General features: G+C 39.7%; 1 protein-coding gene across 3 annotated transcripts; it reads right to left on the minus strand.

Moving 5' to 3' along the window:
- Window positions 1-1,202: 1,202 nt before the first annotated feature.
- fbxo11a (F-box protein 11a) lies at window positions 1,203-16,321 on the minus strand. Of its 3 annotated transcripts, none has more exons than XM_071527398.1 (22): window positions 16,068-16,321; window positions 13,743-13,870; window positions 13,492-13,573; window positions 11,620-11,761; window positions 10,035-10,164; window positions 8,776-8,859; window positions 8,558-8,690; window positions 8,366-8,472; window positions 8,071-8,182; window positions 7,177-7,283; window positions 6,643-6,780; window positions 5,635-5,852; window positions 5,367-5,547; window positions 5,021-5,143; window positions 4,311-4,396; window positions 3,998-4,074; window positions 3,703-3,846; window positions 2,947-3,057; window positions 2,643-2,750; window positions 2,376-2,484; window positions 2,189-2,287; window positions 1,203-2,029 (listed from the first exon to the last, which is right to left on the minus strand). In XM_071527398.1, exons 1-22 carry the CDS (start codon window positions 16,153-16,155, stop codon window positions 1,900-1,902), a joined length of 2,637 nt encoding a protein of 878 aa, XP_071383499.1. In that variant the 5' UTR covers window positions 16,156-16,321; the 3' UTR covers window positions 1,203-1,899. The 3 variants fall into 3 exon arrangements, 2 of the variants coding, with proteins under 2 accessions (XP_071383499.1, XP_071383498.1); XM_071527397.1 differs by having other exon boundaries at window positions 11,620-11,764; XR_011695651.1 differs by having other exon boundaries at window positions 1,891-2,029; window positions 2,434-2,484; window positions 11,620-11,764.
- Window positions 16,322-16,557: the final 236 nt, after the last annotated feature.

A 16,557-nucleotide genomic window follows, 5' to 3' on the forward strand; every position in this document is an offset into this window, starting at 1 on the left:
CTACTGTAATGATCTAATAAAGTTTATTTTTAAAAAATGACAATTTCTCATCTAGGAAATTAAACCCTTTTAATTCACGCTAGCGCCTACATAATGGTTATTGAATACTTCACAATATATTAAGTCTAGATGTTATGATACATGCATACATTTCAGTCTGTATGAGAACCCACAATCACCAGTACACATGAATGGGGGAGGGAGGGGGCAATGAAACCATATAGCGCTGTATAGATACTTGTCTCAGCTTCGGTAGAGTAAAAGCCTTTGAAATTCTCCAGCAACATTGGCAAACAAGGAAAGTTTCAGGTCATCAGAATTATGGGCAACTGAGCCAGAGATGCTTTCATAAGACTTGTCTCTTCTATTTCTTGTTAAATTTGAAAAATGATTCAACAGTCAGTATTATCTAAACAGAAAATGTGTATCTTTACAAGGCCAAGAAACAGCACTTGTCTTGACATTACCATATCATGGGGGGGGGGGAAGCTTACTAGGCTGTACATTCATTTAATACCAGATTTACATGGATTATGTAATCCACTTTGTTTTAATGGATTAGGCACAAAATGTAAAACAGAGCCCAGCCTGAGAAGGAAGAACTTAATTTTAGTGTCATTACAGTTCCATAACCGATGCATTAATACCCCAACCCTAACCTGACTACAACATTTTTTATGTAATGAGGAGGCAGAGTGTGTTCTGATTAGAGCAGCCTCTTTTGGGATCAAGAAATCATGGGTCACTTTGATATTGCTCATCTGTCACCTCCACTAACTACCAAAGGCTGAGTTCAAATTACAACCCCAATTTGTCATATTTCTCCAGCCTTGAGTTAATGATTGATCAGTCATTTAACCCTAATTCCTCCTCATTAGAACCTGCTGTAAGTGAAGTCTTCCTGGGTAGGTCAATATCATCAGCAAATGTATACAGACTATACAAAGATGTATGGAATGAAATTTCAGAAATGTTCATTTTCAGTTTCCTTACAAAGATAAACATTTGTATGATGCTACTCCAAACAGATAAAGCCATAGCAAGTCTTGTGAAAGCACAATATTAATATTTTTTTGTATTGCAAATGTAAATTAGTCAACATTGCTGGAGAAAATGTTTAGTGTTTCCTCTCTTTTCTCTGTTCTCTTTCACAGAAAGAAGTTAGATACTGCGACATGAGTACAATTACAGCAAGTCTAGGGTGTAATAACCAAAAAATAATAACACATTTAATAAAATAAAAAGACATTCAAGTACAGTAAGATTTTTGCATGAAAATACAAAACTACACAAAAAGCATTAAAATCAAATCTCAACAGTTTTCTTGAGAAAAAAAAAAAAAAGCTGAAGTGCTAGGTCATTTTTCCCGTACATAATATACGAGCGCATCGGTTGCCCAGTGATGGAAGCATTGTTGTATCGGGGCCTTTGCCTCCATTTGAGGACGTGGCGCCTCTTCTGACTGGGCGTCTGTCCACAATGGGTCTGTACACGACTGCAGTATATGATTCACCCACTTCTCAAAGGCAGATGAGCCCTGGTGGCTTGTGTCCATCTCTCCACAGCTTCACTTACCTGACCAACCCAACATATCCCCAAACCCTGAGTCTTCAACTGCTTTTCTGCTCTCTGTCCCATTGATGTCATCTTTTTGTCAATTGCAGGAAAAGGGGAAAAAAGCGAGGCATCCATAGCAGAACTTTTTTTTTTTCTTTTTTTAAATATGTCTCCTTTCAGCATATTCATGTCCAAGTCTTTTTTTTAAAAAGTCACTTTATATGCTCTGTCAAAGTGAATCTGTAATTTAAAGTTTGGATTTCTTCCTCCAACGTAGAACTGAATAAACAAAGTGTCTGTATCCATCACTGCTGAAGCGCAAAAGGACCCTGGGTCCCAAGCTCAGTTGTGCTGCAGTGTATTGGACTCTATAGGGGGAGCAGAGTCATACAGTGTGTCTGTGTCATGAGTCGGCTCTCCAGCTAATGTGCAAGGATTTGACAGTGTCCCAGCACCACAGTCACAGAAAAATCTGCAGGGGAGAGAAGAGAAAAACAAATTACTACTTTCAGCTGAACCTGACTGAACCAGAAAAGGGCAACAAGATTGGTACAATACCTTCTACATAGAATCACAGTATTCATATGAAATCACGTTATTTGATCAGGGTGTGTGGGTTGATAAGACTGACCTATCATGCCTGATGAACTCCACATCATGTCCTTGGTGGCACTTCTTGATGCAGTTCACACAGATGGCGTTGCGGTCTGTTGTGTTACAGGTGTGACACCTGTGGGAACCCAAGTGTGTCAGTCAGAATCACAGAACAGACGAGGAGTTGAGGACAGCTTGATGGTGAGGGTAAACAGATAATTTACCTGTAAAAATCGTGCATTGGGTAGCTGGTGTAACTTGAAATCTTGTACAGGCACTGACCTCTGCTCACAGCCTTTTCAATGGCATCTTGATTGTTCATTATTTTATTATCTGGAGGAAAAATTGCAATAATTGATAAGCTTGGTAAGCTATGGGTGGATCATTTACATTTTGGACATGGAGCAGGCAATTCAGGGTTTGTTTAAGAAATGTGTGTGAAAATACTTGTGATCAAGGAAATGGACACTGTTCATTAAGAGGGAGAGTACCTTTCATTGTAACATTGACACCAGATGCAAGAAACAACCCCCCAAAGCGGTTGTTGAAAATCTGATTGCCCTCTAGGGTCGCTGTGGCGTGATTTGTGATCTCGATACCTAGTAGAGAAAACCACAGTTCATTCACATAGTTCCTGGTTCCCATTAGAAATATATACCTCATTAGGCAAAGCAGTTTGTTTACACTGACACATTTGTACGACTGTCAAAAAGCCAGAGCAATTACATAATAACATCTAATTAGTTTCTAAGTCAAATAATGACAGATTACAGCCTATGTGCCGGCACTACCCACCTGCAGCGAAGCCGTCAAATATCCTGTTTTTCCGCAGTATGGGGTGGCTGTTGGTGCTAATGAGGACTCCAGCTTGGGCATTTCTGAAGATGTCATTTTCCTCTAGCAAACCTGAGGACAGACAAAAGACTTTGTCAACCCCACAATGAATGCTTACTTGTGTCACAAATGATAAAACAAGAATGACATTCTTCAATCAGTCTACAAATAGATATAATGCATAATAGACATAATTCATTCTGTGTCACGTTTTTTCTTTAAGGAATGTGCTGATATGCCAAACAACTGCTGTATTTCAGTAACACTTTACTAGCCTTTCAGTTGAAGAAGATAAACATGAACTGACAAATAGTAATGCCTTAAATTGAGATAAGTGATTTTCTATTTATATGTGCTTGAAGTTTGCTGCTTGAGAGGTTATTGGAATGAGCCAGGAAAGGCTTAACTTTGCTGGACTGTCAGTGAAACACAAGGAAAGGATTTACTGAAAACCAACTTCAATAGACCCTACAGAGGAAACACAGTGACCTGCTTCACTAGAAAACAGATATTTTTCAGTTTTTCTAGCCAATTATTTTCAGAAAGCTAGCTTCAGAAGTAAAAGAACAAATGTGGAAAAAATCCAAGTGTAGGATGTTATGAACACAACATATCAACCCAAACTAAAGTGCTGAAGAGTTTACAAATTAGTCCACCCCCTCCCAAAAATCCAGTCTCAATTCTACCATGAATACAACTTAATCCAATAGGTGTTACCTCTTCCTCCATTGAATATACAGATCCCGCCGTCTCTCCCGTCGTGGATTTTATTCCTCCGCAGTGTGGGGTTGCTGTCCGTCTTGATCCACACTCCTGCCATAGCATTGTCGAAGATCTCGTTGTCCTCGATAAAGCCTAAGCCTGAAAAACGTGAATTCATGTTTCAGCGTCGGGGGAAAAGGAGAATACTGTTACGTCATACTGTCAGAAGTGATATATTAGCAGATAACAGGGAGGCCAAGTGTCACTGTAGACAAAATGAAATAGAGAGAAGATAAAGTCTGCTTCTCACCTGAGTTGTAAACCAAAATGCCGCCATTTTGGCCTCCCCAGATCTTGTTCCGTCTGATTTTGGGATTGCTGCCAGTTCTGTCAAAAAAGGGCACATGAAGGATACTTGATTTTTAATGCAAATTCTGAATGTATTTCCCTAACCTGCCAAGAGGAAAACAACTGAGTCTGACTTAAGTCTGACTTTACCGTGACATGTTCAATGATTTTATTTATGCTTAATTAAGTCAGGTATTCACAAAACACAAATTTGAATGATTATTATTTCAAGGAATGCTGCGAAGATTTATATATTATTGTAATTTTTCACAAACCTAATTTGAACTCCAGAGTACATGTGATTGTAGATGTCATTGTCTTCCAGCACACCATGGCCATTGTCATAAAAGTAGACCCCAACCTGTTTAAATGGCAGCAAAAATGTGTTAGGTTAGTATGTTTGTTCAGTAACATGCATTGTGCACATTTCTCAGTTAATTTTGGTGACACCATGTCACCCCACTAAAGTCATGCATGGTATTAATTTATGCCCGTACAATGTCATTCCACACTTGACAGGTGTGACAAAGAAAACAATTTCTGTTCATGTGACCCAATTAGAGTAAAGTGATTGCTGTTGAACAAGTGATTGTTTCAAAATAGCTTATGGAACATTAAGCCTGTCTGAGTTTGCAATTTTTGTTTACATTTCACAAAATTACATCAGAAGTTTGGTTCTGCATAACACACCCAATCAAGAGACAAGTGCGCAAGTGGAAATTCACACCTGGGCAAGTAATTTCTCGCTCTCTAATTTCTCTTCCCTTCATCTTTGTACAACAATTAACAGAAATGTTAAGTTTGCATTTTGTAAGGGAACAAGCAATCACATTTTTTGTGTGGATACAGATGCACTTCTAATATATGTAATGTAGCTAAATCATATCAAAATACAATATGCATGTCATCAAGGTGTAAAGGGGGCTGATGACTTAGATTAGAGGCTAGATGATGAGAAATGAATGTCAACCTAGAAACTAAGTACCTGCTTCCCACTGTGTATCCTGTTCCTCCTCAACACCGGCGTGCTGCCTGTCGTCACCCACACTCCAGCCAGCGTGTTGCTGTACACCTCGTTCTCCTCTATCACACCTTGTCCCTTTTCATGCTGCATGAATGATACACAAGTGTCATACGTCACTACTGTGGGTCCAAATTATAGTGTGTGAATATTGAAAAAAAACGACACCGAGATATAATACTGTATTATTGTAATAAATTACAGTAAGAAAATACAGGTCAAACTCTACAATCTTCTCTTCAATTGACTATTAGCATAACTTATTTAATGGGTTTGGTGTGTGCATATGCCTTAATAAGTAAATATTCACCACATATATTCCGCCATGCTGGCCATCATGGATCTTGTTGTGTCTGACAATAGGGCAGCTGTTTGTCCTGATTTGGATTCCTGCCAAGGCATTACCGTAAATGTCGTTTCCTTCGATGAGGCCTCGGCCATCACCAAAAATGTAAACTCCACCTTGGTTACCATTAAAAATGGCATTGCCCCTGTATTTGGATAAAACAGAACATTTCAGCACCAGATGCACCTGTACACTGGCAAGCCTTCAATTCAATACCTTGACCCACACGGACCTTATTGTTGGGTCACTGTTAGACGTGATCCACACTCCAGCAAAGTTGTTTGCATAGATCTTGTTTTCGATGAACTGGCCGCGGCCCTTTTCGTGCACGTAGATGCCCCCGGTCTGGCCATGATGGATCTCACAGCGAACCACCGTGGGATTGGCGTATGCCTTCACCTCAAAGCCTGCTATACGGTTCCTATGGATGTTGCAGCTCTCAAAGTAACCCTGAAAATGGAGAGAAGAACAGACACTTATTTTCTACCAAATACCTATGAGTTCATGAGCGGTGACTGACTGACTGAAGTAGTAAAACCTTTAGACAATTTTCACTATATTCACTAGGGATGGGACGATATATCGAAATTCAATATATCGCAATACAAAAATGTGACAATACGTATCGCGGGGCAGAAAAATGAAACACGATATTAGCTACATTTTATTCTGCTGTAGTAATCAAAAATAAGTTCGCTTGACCATCACAATTTCACAAGCTGTCCATCCAAATTATATTATTTGTACTTTGTAATATAATGACATTTTTAAATTGCAGTTTACATTCTAGCAAGCCAGTGCTATCGCTAGAAAGATTTGTGGCTCAGAAATAAACATCATTCTGTAAAGTCATACTTTGTTGTTACTGAACTTTTATTTATTACATTGTATCGTGGTTGTATTGAATCATGAACCCCATATTGCGTATCAAATCATATCGTGTGATCATCCCATCCCTAGTATTCACCACACTGAAGAAGATGATTGGACACTTTTAAACCGACAAAAATCAAAAAGAAAGCAAGCAAATAACATCCCTAATGGATAAACAGGACAGGATATCTGTGGCTGACTCCTCACAAACTCTGCCAAAACTGCCAAAAACTACAAACCAAAGTAAAATTCTTAGACTTCAGGGGTTTAACCTGAATCTGCTGACAATACTCCAGCTGTCTGGAGAGCCAACAACACATATTTCAACAAAAACAGCTTAGACAAACACCAGTGAGTTTTAGCTTACCATGCCATGGTCAAACGTAAAAACACCCACGTCTCTGCCATGGTGGATGTGATTCCGTCTGATGATGGGGTTGCCATGGTTTTTCACCCAGATCCCAGCCAGCGCATTGTTTGAGATCTCATTGTCTTCGTATATTCCCTGAAAATGCACAGTATTCATGTTAGAAGCACAACGCGAATGTAGATGTACCAGCATGTAGCTTGTGTACATTTGAACAATTTTAAGCCTCTTATCATTTTCATGTCCACTTTCTTTTTCAAATTTTGCTTCAACAATTTGTTTTATTTAATCACAAGTTTGTTCTTACTTAACACTACATGTATACAGGCTGAGCCGAAGCTGCAGGGAGGCTAACTGCTAGTTACTTGGTACCAAAACAAAGCACAGAAATGCTAGAGATGGATTCTTTTGCTCCTGTTCAATTAGTTGCTGTGAAGGTGTGAGACTATTTAAAATAATACAAATGCAGACGTATCCCTTGAAGTGTTGATGCAATACCTAACTATCATGAAAGTAAGGTGTATGTCATGTTACCTGTGCATGGTCGGTGATGTAAAGGCCGACATTTTCACAGTCACTGATGTTGCAATGCTTGATTGTGGGACAAGCACCCTGGCCACTCACACACACAGCTGACCCAACTGAAACAAGCAGAACGATCAAGATTTAGTAATGCACCAATATCTGTTCCAAAATACTCATTCTTCACTGTAATATGATGGAAAAAGTCACCATCAGCATTGACACTTTCAGGAGTCAGAACATGGATTCTAGCTATGCCAAGATACAGAGCAAACAAAGGCAGCAGGTATCACTTTATTTTGATAGTCTACTGTTGATTCTCAAAACAGTGTATCACAGCAGTGCATCAGCTGACTGTCAACAAGAACTGTTTCAACAGACTATCCGCTTGGTATTTTCAGATGACCATCAACAAATGCTCAACAAACTATGTAATTTCTGTCAAGTACCTGTAAACTGATTGTCAGGTACACCTGCTCAAATTTCTATCAATAGACTGTTGGTAGACTGTCAACTTAAGGTTAGGCTTAAATTCAGGCACAAAACAGAAATGGGTGAGGATTAGGGCTAGGGATCTGAAAGAACTTTGTAAAGGTTAGGGTTAAGATTAGGATTAGGATTAGGTTTAAATTTAATCACATAAAAACTTGGTTAGTTAGGGTTATAGGACAGTAAGGCAATTGACTCATGAAACAATTCAGAATGTAGGAATGCGTTTCTTGCTAGCTGATAGTTGATGAAGTCTATTGATCAGCACTTGAGATGCCCCTTACAGTCTACTAGCGGGCGGTTGAATACATGTTACTTGTCTGTTGAGACAAACCTCGTTGACAATCAACTGACATGTCGTAGAGAGTCAAAAGAGGACTTCTGAAATAAAGTGTTACCGGTCAATACAAGCATTACCTGTGCAAGTGCTGCGTATGATGCAGTGATCAATGATGGGGCTGCAGTTGACTGTAATCTCCAAGCAGTGATGTGCATTGTGGTGCTGGGCGGATTTATCATCAGGATTGAACTACAGGAGACACATAAACATTTATCAATAATTGTGACAACAGTAATTACAACTACAACTACCAATAATTCTCCCCCAGACTGGGTGTGTGTGCAGGTAAACAATAGAGATGATTTGAAAACAGCAGGATATGCATGTGACCTATCAAAACAAAGAAAAAACAGAAGAGACTGGTCATCTCACCCGTATGGTCATATATCCCACATATGCATCCTCTGAGCCTTCCATGAATACAAATGTAGAATCTCTGGTATTCTCAATGACCACTTTGTCAGCTACTTTTCCCGGAGCTATAAAATGAACGTAAAGGTTAAATTGGAGGCTAAATCAAACACATGCACAAGGAAACTGGACAATGACTTCAGACACACATACCGGCTCCGATCATTGTGATTGGTGACTCAATGTAGATCCATTCATCTGTGTAAATACCAGAGTGGACGAATATCAGACCATCAAAGTGGGCCTCCTGACCCCCTCCAAGAGCATCCTCGATGGTGTCATAGTACTAAGGAAAACATGAGCAGTCAGGTGAATGACTTTGGAGTAGTAAAATAGAAACAAACTAGAAATGCTAAAAGCAATTCACTTACAAGCATGTTCTCCCTCCCTTTGTATCTGGCAGGATTACTGTAGAAGTGTTCTGCAAAGCCTGGCTTAACATGTGCTCCTTTATACTGTAAAAAATATATTAATCACATAAATGATTTATACAATTAACACAGCAAAGTAATTCATATGGAACATTTTCTCAAATCAAAGATCTTGGTCTGACATTACATCTTGAATGAGATGGGGGGGGGGGAAAGAGTCATCATTAGAAACATGCCTGAAACATTTCTGTGCAGGGAAAACAGCCCCCAAAGGTCAATGTATCACAGGGGAATACAATTTAAACACATAGTTCACCTCTACACCCAGCATACTGAATGTCAACATTATGGCCTGTGGTGTTGCCCTTTAACATGACATTAGCCATCTGTACACAGAGGATTTATGGCTGCAAAGAAGCAAGTCTTATGCAACAAAAAATTCAGTGTAAAATTTAAAAGCTAGCAAAGAGAGTCTAATTTATGTCTGCTCTGAACCACCTTTCAGGTTAGTATAAATACCATCCTGAAACAACATCATTTCTATATATAGCAGCAATTTGATTTGAGCCTGGTATCAAAACATTGCCATTTTATGAATATATTGACGTTTCAATCATCTAACTGACACCAACAGTCCAAGCACTTCAAGAAAGTGGTAGTAAAAATGATTTATTATACTGTTGGGTCTTTTTCAAATCATGACATTATACCTTAAAATACTAACCAAGTAGAATAACAGCTGCAACATACAGCACATTTCATATTCATTCCTTTCAGATTTGGCAAACATTGGACATCCTGGTGTGCTATCTCATCAGATGGTTTATGGGCAGCATAGTAATTTAAAACATAGACTACTTAACAACGAAGCAGTTGGAACCAGGAGAAGCATGTGAATGAATGGAGTTGCATCAGCTTCTTGGCACACCTCCTTCATTTGGGGTCTAAGCTTTGGAAAGCCTCATTTGCCACCTCTAGTGTAAAGTAAACGCTACTGCATTGCTACCATGAAGGCCATGGTAAATATCAAGGGCAGTGCAATATGTCATCAGCTGTGTGCCAGAGTTTAACTTGCTTCACCCCCAGATGTTCCAAATGCAAACTCAAAATGGTTACTTTTTCAGTGGAAAAACAAAATGCTGAATAAATGGCAATAAATGAATGTCAGATGTATGCCAGAAGACTTTAGTGAGGTCACAACTAAAACATCAAATTTAATGAGCAGGAGTAAATTAGTGGGCACACAGGAGGTTCCATACCAGCTGCTGAAAACTTTCTTTCCACGGGTTTGGCTGTTCATACTCTTCTGGGTTTATCTGGAAGAACTTTCCTGCCTCGGGGTGCATCATGGGTCGTGTGTATTCAAAAACCTCCATGTATAGCCTCTTCCTGAAACATAAAAAAAAACATCACAGAAACTTTAAGACTATCTCTCTCATCTCACTTATATCAGGATCCCCTATCTTAGTCTACAATACAGAAGCTCTTGGCCAATTAACTAAGAGAACAGTTACAAGTTGTGCTGTCTGGGTCATGTTCAGTACAACTATGATGACCGAATAACAGAAAATCAAATCTATCTGCTGACCAACATTTAAGGTTAATACTTTTTCAGAAGTCAAAGTCAGGGGCATTTCAGGCACTTGGATTGTGGAGGTTTTCTACCATCAAGCGGTATAATATTCCTTTCTTGTGACAGAAATACCCCTTTACTTGGGATAGAAATGACACCACAAAAACAGTGTGTTAGACACATGATAGACACAGCCATCTTATGATATGGGTCATTCCAACTGACCTGTTGAAAGAAACTTTGATCAAAGTTATTTTCACTTTTCAAGATGTATTATGGGGAGATGTGGGCAGTGTACCACAAATATGTAAGTAAGTATATTTCTTGTACAAATTATATTCAATCTGATCTGATTCTATCTGATCTTTCTTTTCGCAACCTGCTATTGGATGGAGCTTTGTCTTCCGTCCTCCAGAGGCTGTGACCATGTTTCTGTCCTCTGCCCACCTTTCCTCACACACCGAACCGCTCCCAGTTTCCCAAACCTTATACTAACTTATAGCATTAACTGCTATAAAAAAAACTGTATCATCAGAAAATATAGGATGCAATCGTTTGAATTATTCTGCACAAGCATAATTTGATGGACATTTTATTATTTTTTTGGACCTGTAATAAGAAGCCCTGTTAACCTCAATAGCTGGGGAAAAGACATGAAAGACTGAGATGAAACTATGGAGGCTAACCCGCTGTGTGTTTGGTGGTTCTACGAACTTCAACGGAGTTTCAACTGACATGGGGCCGTGTAGATAACCGAATTTTCATTTTGGGAACACCGCTTCTAGTGGTCATCCAGAATTCATATAACCGTTGTTACTTTCGTTACCTAGTTACATTTGTTCATGTACTTTTGGTCACAACTTTGTGCAACAATCTCAAATGAATGGCACCAGTCATAGCACAATAAGTTGCAAACAAGCAGCTATTGGATTGTTATCACAACTGCCCACAGAATAATGAGATGAAGCATTTATTGGGCTAAAAAATGGAAAGCAGCTGTTACACCATTTACACACATTGCCAAGAATAATACAGGGTACATCACTGATTTTTTGGCAAAGTAGTGATTTTATCAGATTGCCAATTTCTAATTGTGCCAGCATTAATGTTCCAAAAATCAAGCTCCTCTAACAACTGACTTGTGATTTAAACACTTTTCTGACCTTGAAAATACCCAATCAAAACTTAAGCACTTTCAATGATTTAAAGCAGCTGTATGAAAACAAAACATGAAGCCTCGATGAACACAGCCATGAGACCACAAGTCTCACCAGAGGATGGGGTCGTTGGCCAGCTCACTGAAGCGCTTGCACACACATGCAGCACGGCACAGGTCCTGCTCCAACAGATAGGAGAAGATCTTCAGCACCACCTCGTCCGGAAGCTTCTCCTGCAGATACTGCTCTGCTGGAGCTGCTGGGAGGACAAAGGAATACCCATGGAATTAGAATAAAAACTTAGTAGACTTTAAGGCTGATTTATGGAAGGCGCTCGACACCTCTGATAAGCGTCGCTCGACAGAAATGACATTTTTTCAACAGAGAAAATTGTCTCTCGACACTTTCCTTTCATGTCGCGCACCTGGAGAATTTTGTCACGCAATGTGATTGGGTAGTCACATTGGGTCACACTAACGTCGCCATGGAGATTGTAGTTTTCACTGAACGTTCTTATTGATATTTTGGTCTGTAACTTTTTCGTCCTTTTTTAATTAGTTTAGCTTAGCTCGTAGCAAATATGGAGGGTATAGATGAAAGACTGGCAGAACAAGTTAGACAGTATCGCCACCTGTATGATTCTTCAATGAAAGAATATAAAGATGTGCAGATGGCATTAACGTCGTGGAAAGAGATTGCCTATACCCTGAATATCAGTATGTTGGACTGCAAACGTCTGTGGAAAAATCTACGGGACAGGTAGGCTATGTTTACTATCCTTGCTATCTTTACTGGTCAGACGAAAATGTTACAGTAGGCTAAACAATAACCACTCTGTGGTCAAGAAGATTATTCTGTATCATGGAAGTTTAACGTTACTTGGCTTGTGTCTTAACAGTCAAATGAATCTCACGTTATCTATTTCTAAATTTAAAATCTCTTCCTCTTCAATTAACTCACTGATTTCATCAAATCCCTCCATTATCAAAATGCAGAAGGATACAAAGTAGCACAAATATAGATATAAAACAAACAAGCTGTCAGAAGGATAGCTATACACCGATCGGGATGATATAATGTAACTAAACAAGCCGGCTGGAGGATAGCGTCTGGTTACCATGGATACGGCTGAAACCTTTCGCCGAAGCGCGGCTCTTTATTTTCTGTCGAGCGACACTTATCAAAGGTGTCGAGCGCCCTACCATAAATCAGCCTTTAGACTACTAAGTTCTCATAAAGGGACTAAAAACATCCCTCCTTGAGTATCTAGAAATCTAGGGATTTCTTTAGAATTAATATGGGCTGTATTGAGATGCATACGTAATGGTAGCTTTTTGACTTGCTCAATCTTACTACAAGCATTGACTGCTACCTAACTAGGCAGGGGTTTTCTAAGTGAATCAAGAAAAATGTACTGTATCACTGTAATATCTCATAATAACAACAACACATGAATTTGTGAATACAATGGAGTTCCCCTGAGGGAAAGAGTTGTAGATATAGGTTGATATTTGCCATTGTTGGCTGGCTTCCCCAACTGCATTGTACATATTCCCATGTGTACAGCATAATCTTATTACCACTGTGCTCTTAAAATCCAGAGAAAATCCTGCACTAGCTTGTAATTTACATTTGGCCCAGTCAGCTGCCCATAGAGACTGAATGGACAGAATCGACTCTTCCTAGTGTATCGTTGTAATCTCATTTGGCACTGCTAAAGTGGAAGGTTTGACACAACAACACCTGGAATGTTCAGACAAATGATGCCTTTGCCTTGGTAACTAATTGGCTTTTGAGTCTCATGCACTGTACAAATGCTGTAATCCGTTTCAGTTCTGTTTGCCTGTCCTTTCATGTTGTGGAATGCACAGTTAATATCGCATGGTCACTTTAGTGATATAAATGCATCCTTGTGGAAAAGACACATCAAGTCACATCTCAAATAACTGCTGGATTGTGTAGGAAAAAAAATTGTTCCTTCATTACCTGGTAAATCTTGACACTTCCCTGAAACTCTGGGGCGCTTAGCTCGATGCCCAAAGTTTTCTGTGGTTGAAGTGGAAGCACCCTGTAGATAAAGAATTTTGTTTCAAAATCAGTGTAAACATTTAACCCATCCTTTGGGGGTTAAAAAAAGTTGTGTTTCATCAAATTCAATATGTAGTCTATCTTTGAATTACTCCTGTTAGTTTTTCCAATCATTTTGCACTTCTCAGTGATAATTTTGTAAAATGTACCTCCATGTTTGTCTTCGTCGGACACACTGTTCTCTTGGGTAATAGAGACTTTCTTCTAAGTTGGTACGGACTATTCTGAGCTCCTGGACCGGATTCTTCTGCGACCATATCTGCAGGAACGTCCTCATCTGCAAATGGGGGACATCAAGAGCTCAAGAACTTTGGTTGGTATTCACATTACTAACCCAAAACACTGTTAATACTTGAGAAACAGAACATGTGTTTTTAATATGTTGCCAGCAGCATATCCATTCTCTCCTCAAGAACCTTTCACTTATGATGTAGCGTTTGAAGTCTGCTAATTAGGAAAGTCAGCCGCTCTCCATTTGGATATTCTTGAGTTATCACTCGAGAGAGTACTTGCCCACTTGCTGTCCTGTGTGTGGTATAAAATACTCTGCTGTGGAGCCCTGAAGCATGCGTACCTTACTCTACAGTACCATAAGTTGCATGCATGTTCTCTTAATTACACCATGTTTCATCTTAGTTACACCACATTTATTACAAGTACTGAGGACGACACAAGCATTTTCCTGTGAAAAAAAGCTAACATCCCAACATGTTGTGTATTTCTTTCTACAAAAGCGCACACAATATTTATAAGTTATTGACACAACGCTACAAAGACCTATGGCATGAAATGCAAGTGCTGAGCAAAATATGTGAATTTAAACCATCCATTTAAACCACTAATGATGATGTGACTTTCAACCACAAATTTGTCAGTAATATACCACAATACATTGTAACAGCTTTCCAAAAGCAACTGACAATACAGAATTTTTCAAGATGAAAACCAAGGACAAACAATAATGCAATTGTGTTAATTACCTGCTTTTCACTCTGCAAATTGATTACAGATCCAATCAAGAAGGTGATTCAATCAACATAAAAAATCCAACCATAGAATCTACCGTGAGATAAGACATAGTTCTATTAATAAGGCCTATTCACCATGGCATGATGAGTTGATAGCTACCCCAGATGAGAGATACAAACTCTGCTTGTTGCTCTGGTTGCACGGATGACTCTCCCAGGCTACTAGACATGTAACCACTACAAACATCATCTGTATAGCCAACTCGCCCAGTTAAAGCTACTCTACAGTTGCACCCTAAAAACAATGTAGAGCTCCATCAACCCTTGACTAAACAAACAAATTTAAAGAGAGATGCATACATCAATTGCATGGGCTAAAATTTGAAAGCACAAGAACTGCTCAAGGATAGACCCAATAAGAAGAAGCTGTTTTGTCCACCATCCTGAAAACGAAAGCTGAGCTACACGGTTTATGACCCATACTATGGATTAATAGATAGTAGGTGTATGGTAGTTAATCATTGTGTGAATAAATCGAGATAGGAAGGAGCATTACAGAATTCTTAAAAGCAATTATAAAGTCCTCAACTGTTTTTTCTATGTTGACAATCATTCGCTGTTATGGGAAAACAAAAATTAAGAGCTAACCTCTGTCGATTGCCATCCTGTTTATACTGAGAGGTCCATTAGCTATCATTTGTCCAGCTGATAACGTTACTTTAAAATCAAGTTCAGCAACCATTATTGATCACTGCCCCCCAAATGACTGGGTCTCTAATAAAAGACTAGCTTTTAGCCATGCCAACCATGATTTTGGAACATTACTGCCTGGTGTTTACTTTTGAAAAAAAATTGGCGATAGACCAGAGTAAAAAAAAACCACACACAGTAATGAAAATGTAACTAGACTAATGCATGCATTATAGCGGTACAACCTTCTCTCAGCGGTGTAAAGGATAGGAGAGCTGAGGCTTTTCAGCCGTCAATTTGCTAGCCAAACATGCTAATAACAGCTAGCATTAGCTAGGTTACGTTAGCATGCTATGGTAGCTAGCAAAACCACTTTGTGTAGCTAACGTTATCCTTCCTTACGTTTGTCACCAGTGAAACAACCTAGCCGTTATCTAGCACCAGTTGTTTTCGTTAATAACATAACATTGGCTGACTAAAAACACACTATTGACCAGCAGTTCGTGATCAGACAAGCAAAGGAAAGGCTGAGACGGGGCAAAAAGCAAGCCAAACAAAGCGCGGCCTGAGTGCTAGGTACGGACACAGAAGCCTCGGTGTTTCCTAAGTGTCCTGCCACCGTGCAGGGCTGGCCTTACCGACTGTTATTCACACGAGCCAACGTCATTGGTCTGTACGCACCACCTTAATAAGCAGGTCGCAATGCCAGGTAGGAAACAAAAACGTTATATGCATCCTATTCCGACGCAGAGTTCAACCCGAATGTCAGCTGCCTGGCAAGCCATCTACGAATGCTAACTATGTAGCTAACGTTACCTCTTTCCTGGTGGTTCCTCTCCGGCTGCACCGGGCGCGGCCTCGACACTCGCCTAGGTCTTCTGCTACTTGCTCTGACGGAGTTCATTTGCGGTGTTGTTAATCTTGAAGAAATGTCGAACCCTTCACAGCAGTAGAGGCGACGTTAAGCACATTATCTAATATGTCTTTTTCTTGAACATTGCGCAATCCGCCACCGTTCCCCGTGACTCTATAAAAAAACAGATATGCTTTCCTGTACCCTGCGATTCTTCTTCGTCTAGCCCCGTTCTGCTGTAGCAGGAGGAGCCATAACAGACAGGCACAGTCCGTCGGGCCTCAACCACATCACATGGGAGGACCTTCCGCCGTCACGTCGCAGTCCCCGATAAGCGAGCTGTTCACGGCTGCTTGCATTGATCACCAGTGATTGCTCTACTTAGTTTTAAACCTTTATTTATCCATGGAAAGTCGACTGAGCACGTGTGCTCTTCCCCAGCAACGCTCTGTC

Source organism: Centroberyx affinis, unplaced genomic scaffold (genome assembly GCF_046629955.1).
Source record: "Centroberyx affinis isolate AG114_WGS23_722 - 3 ecotype Tasmania unplaced genomic scaffold, CSIRO-AGI_Caff_v1 ptg001528l_1, whole genome shotgun sequence".
Classification (NCBI taxonomy): Eukaryota; Metazoa; Chordata; class Actinopteri; order Beryciformes; family Berycidae; genus Centroberyx; species Centroberyx affinis.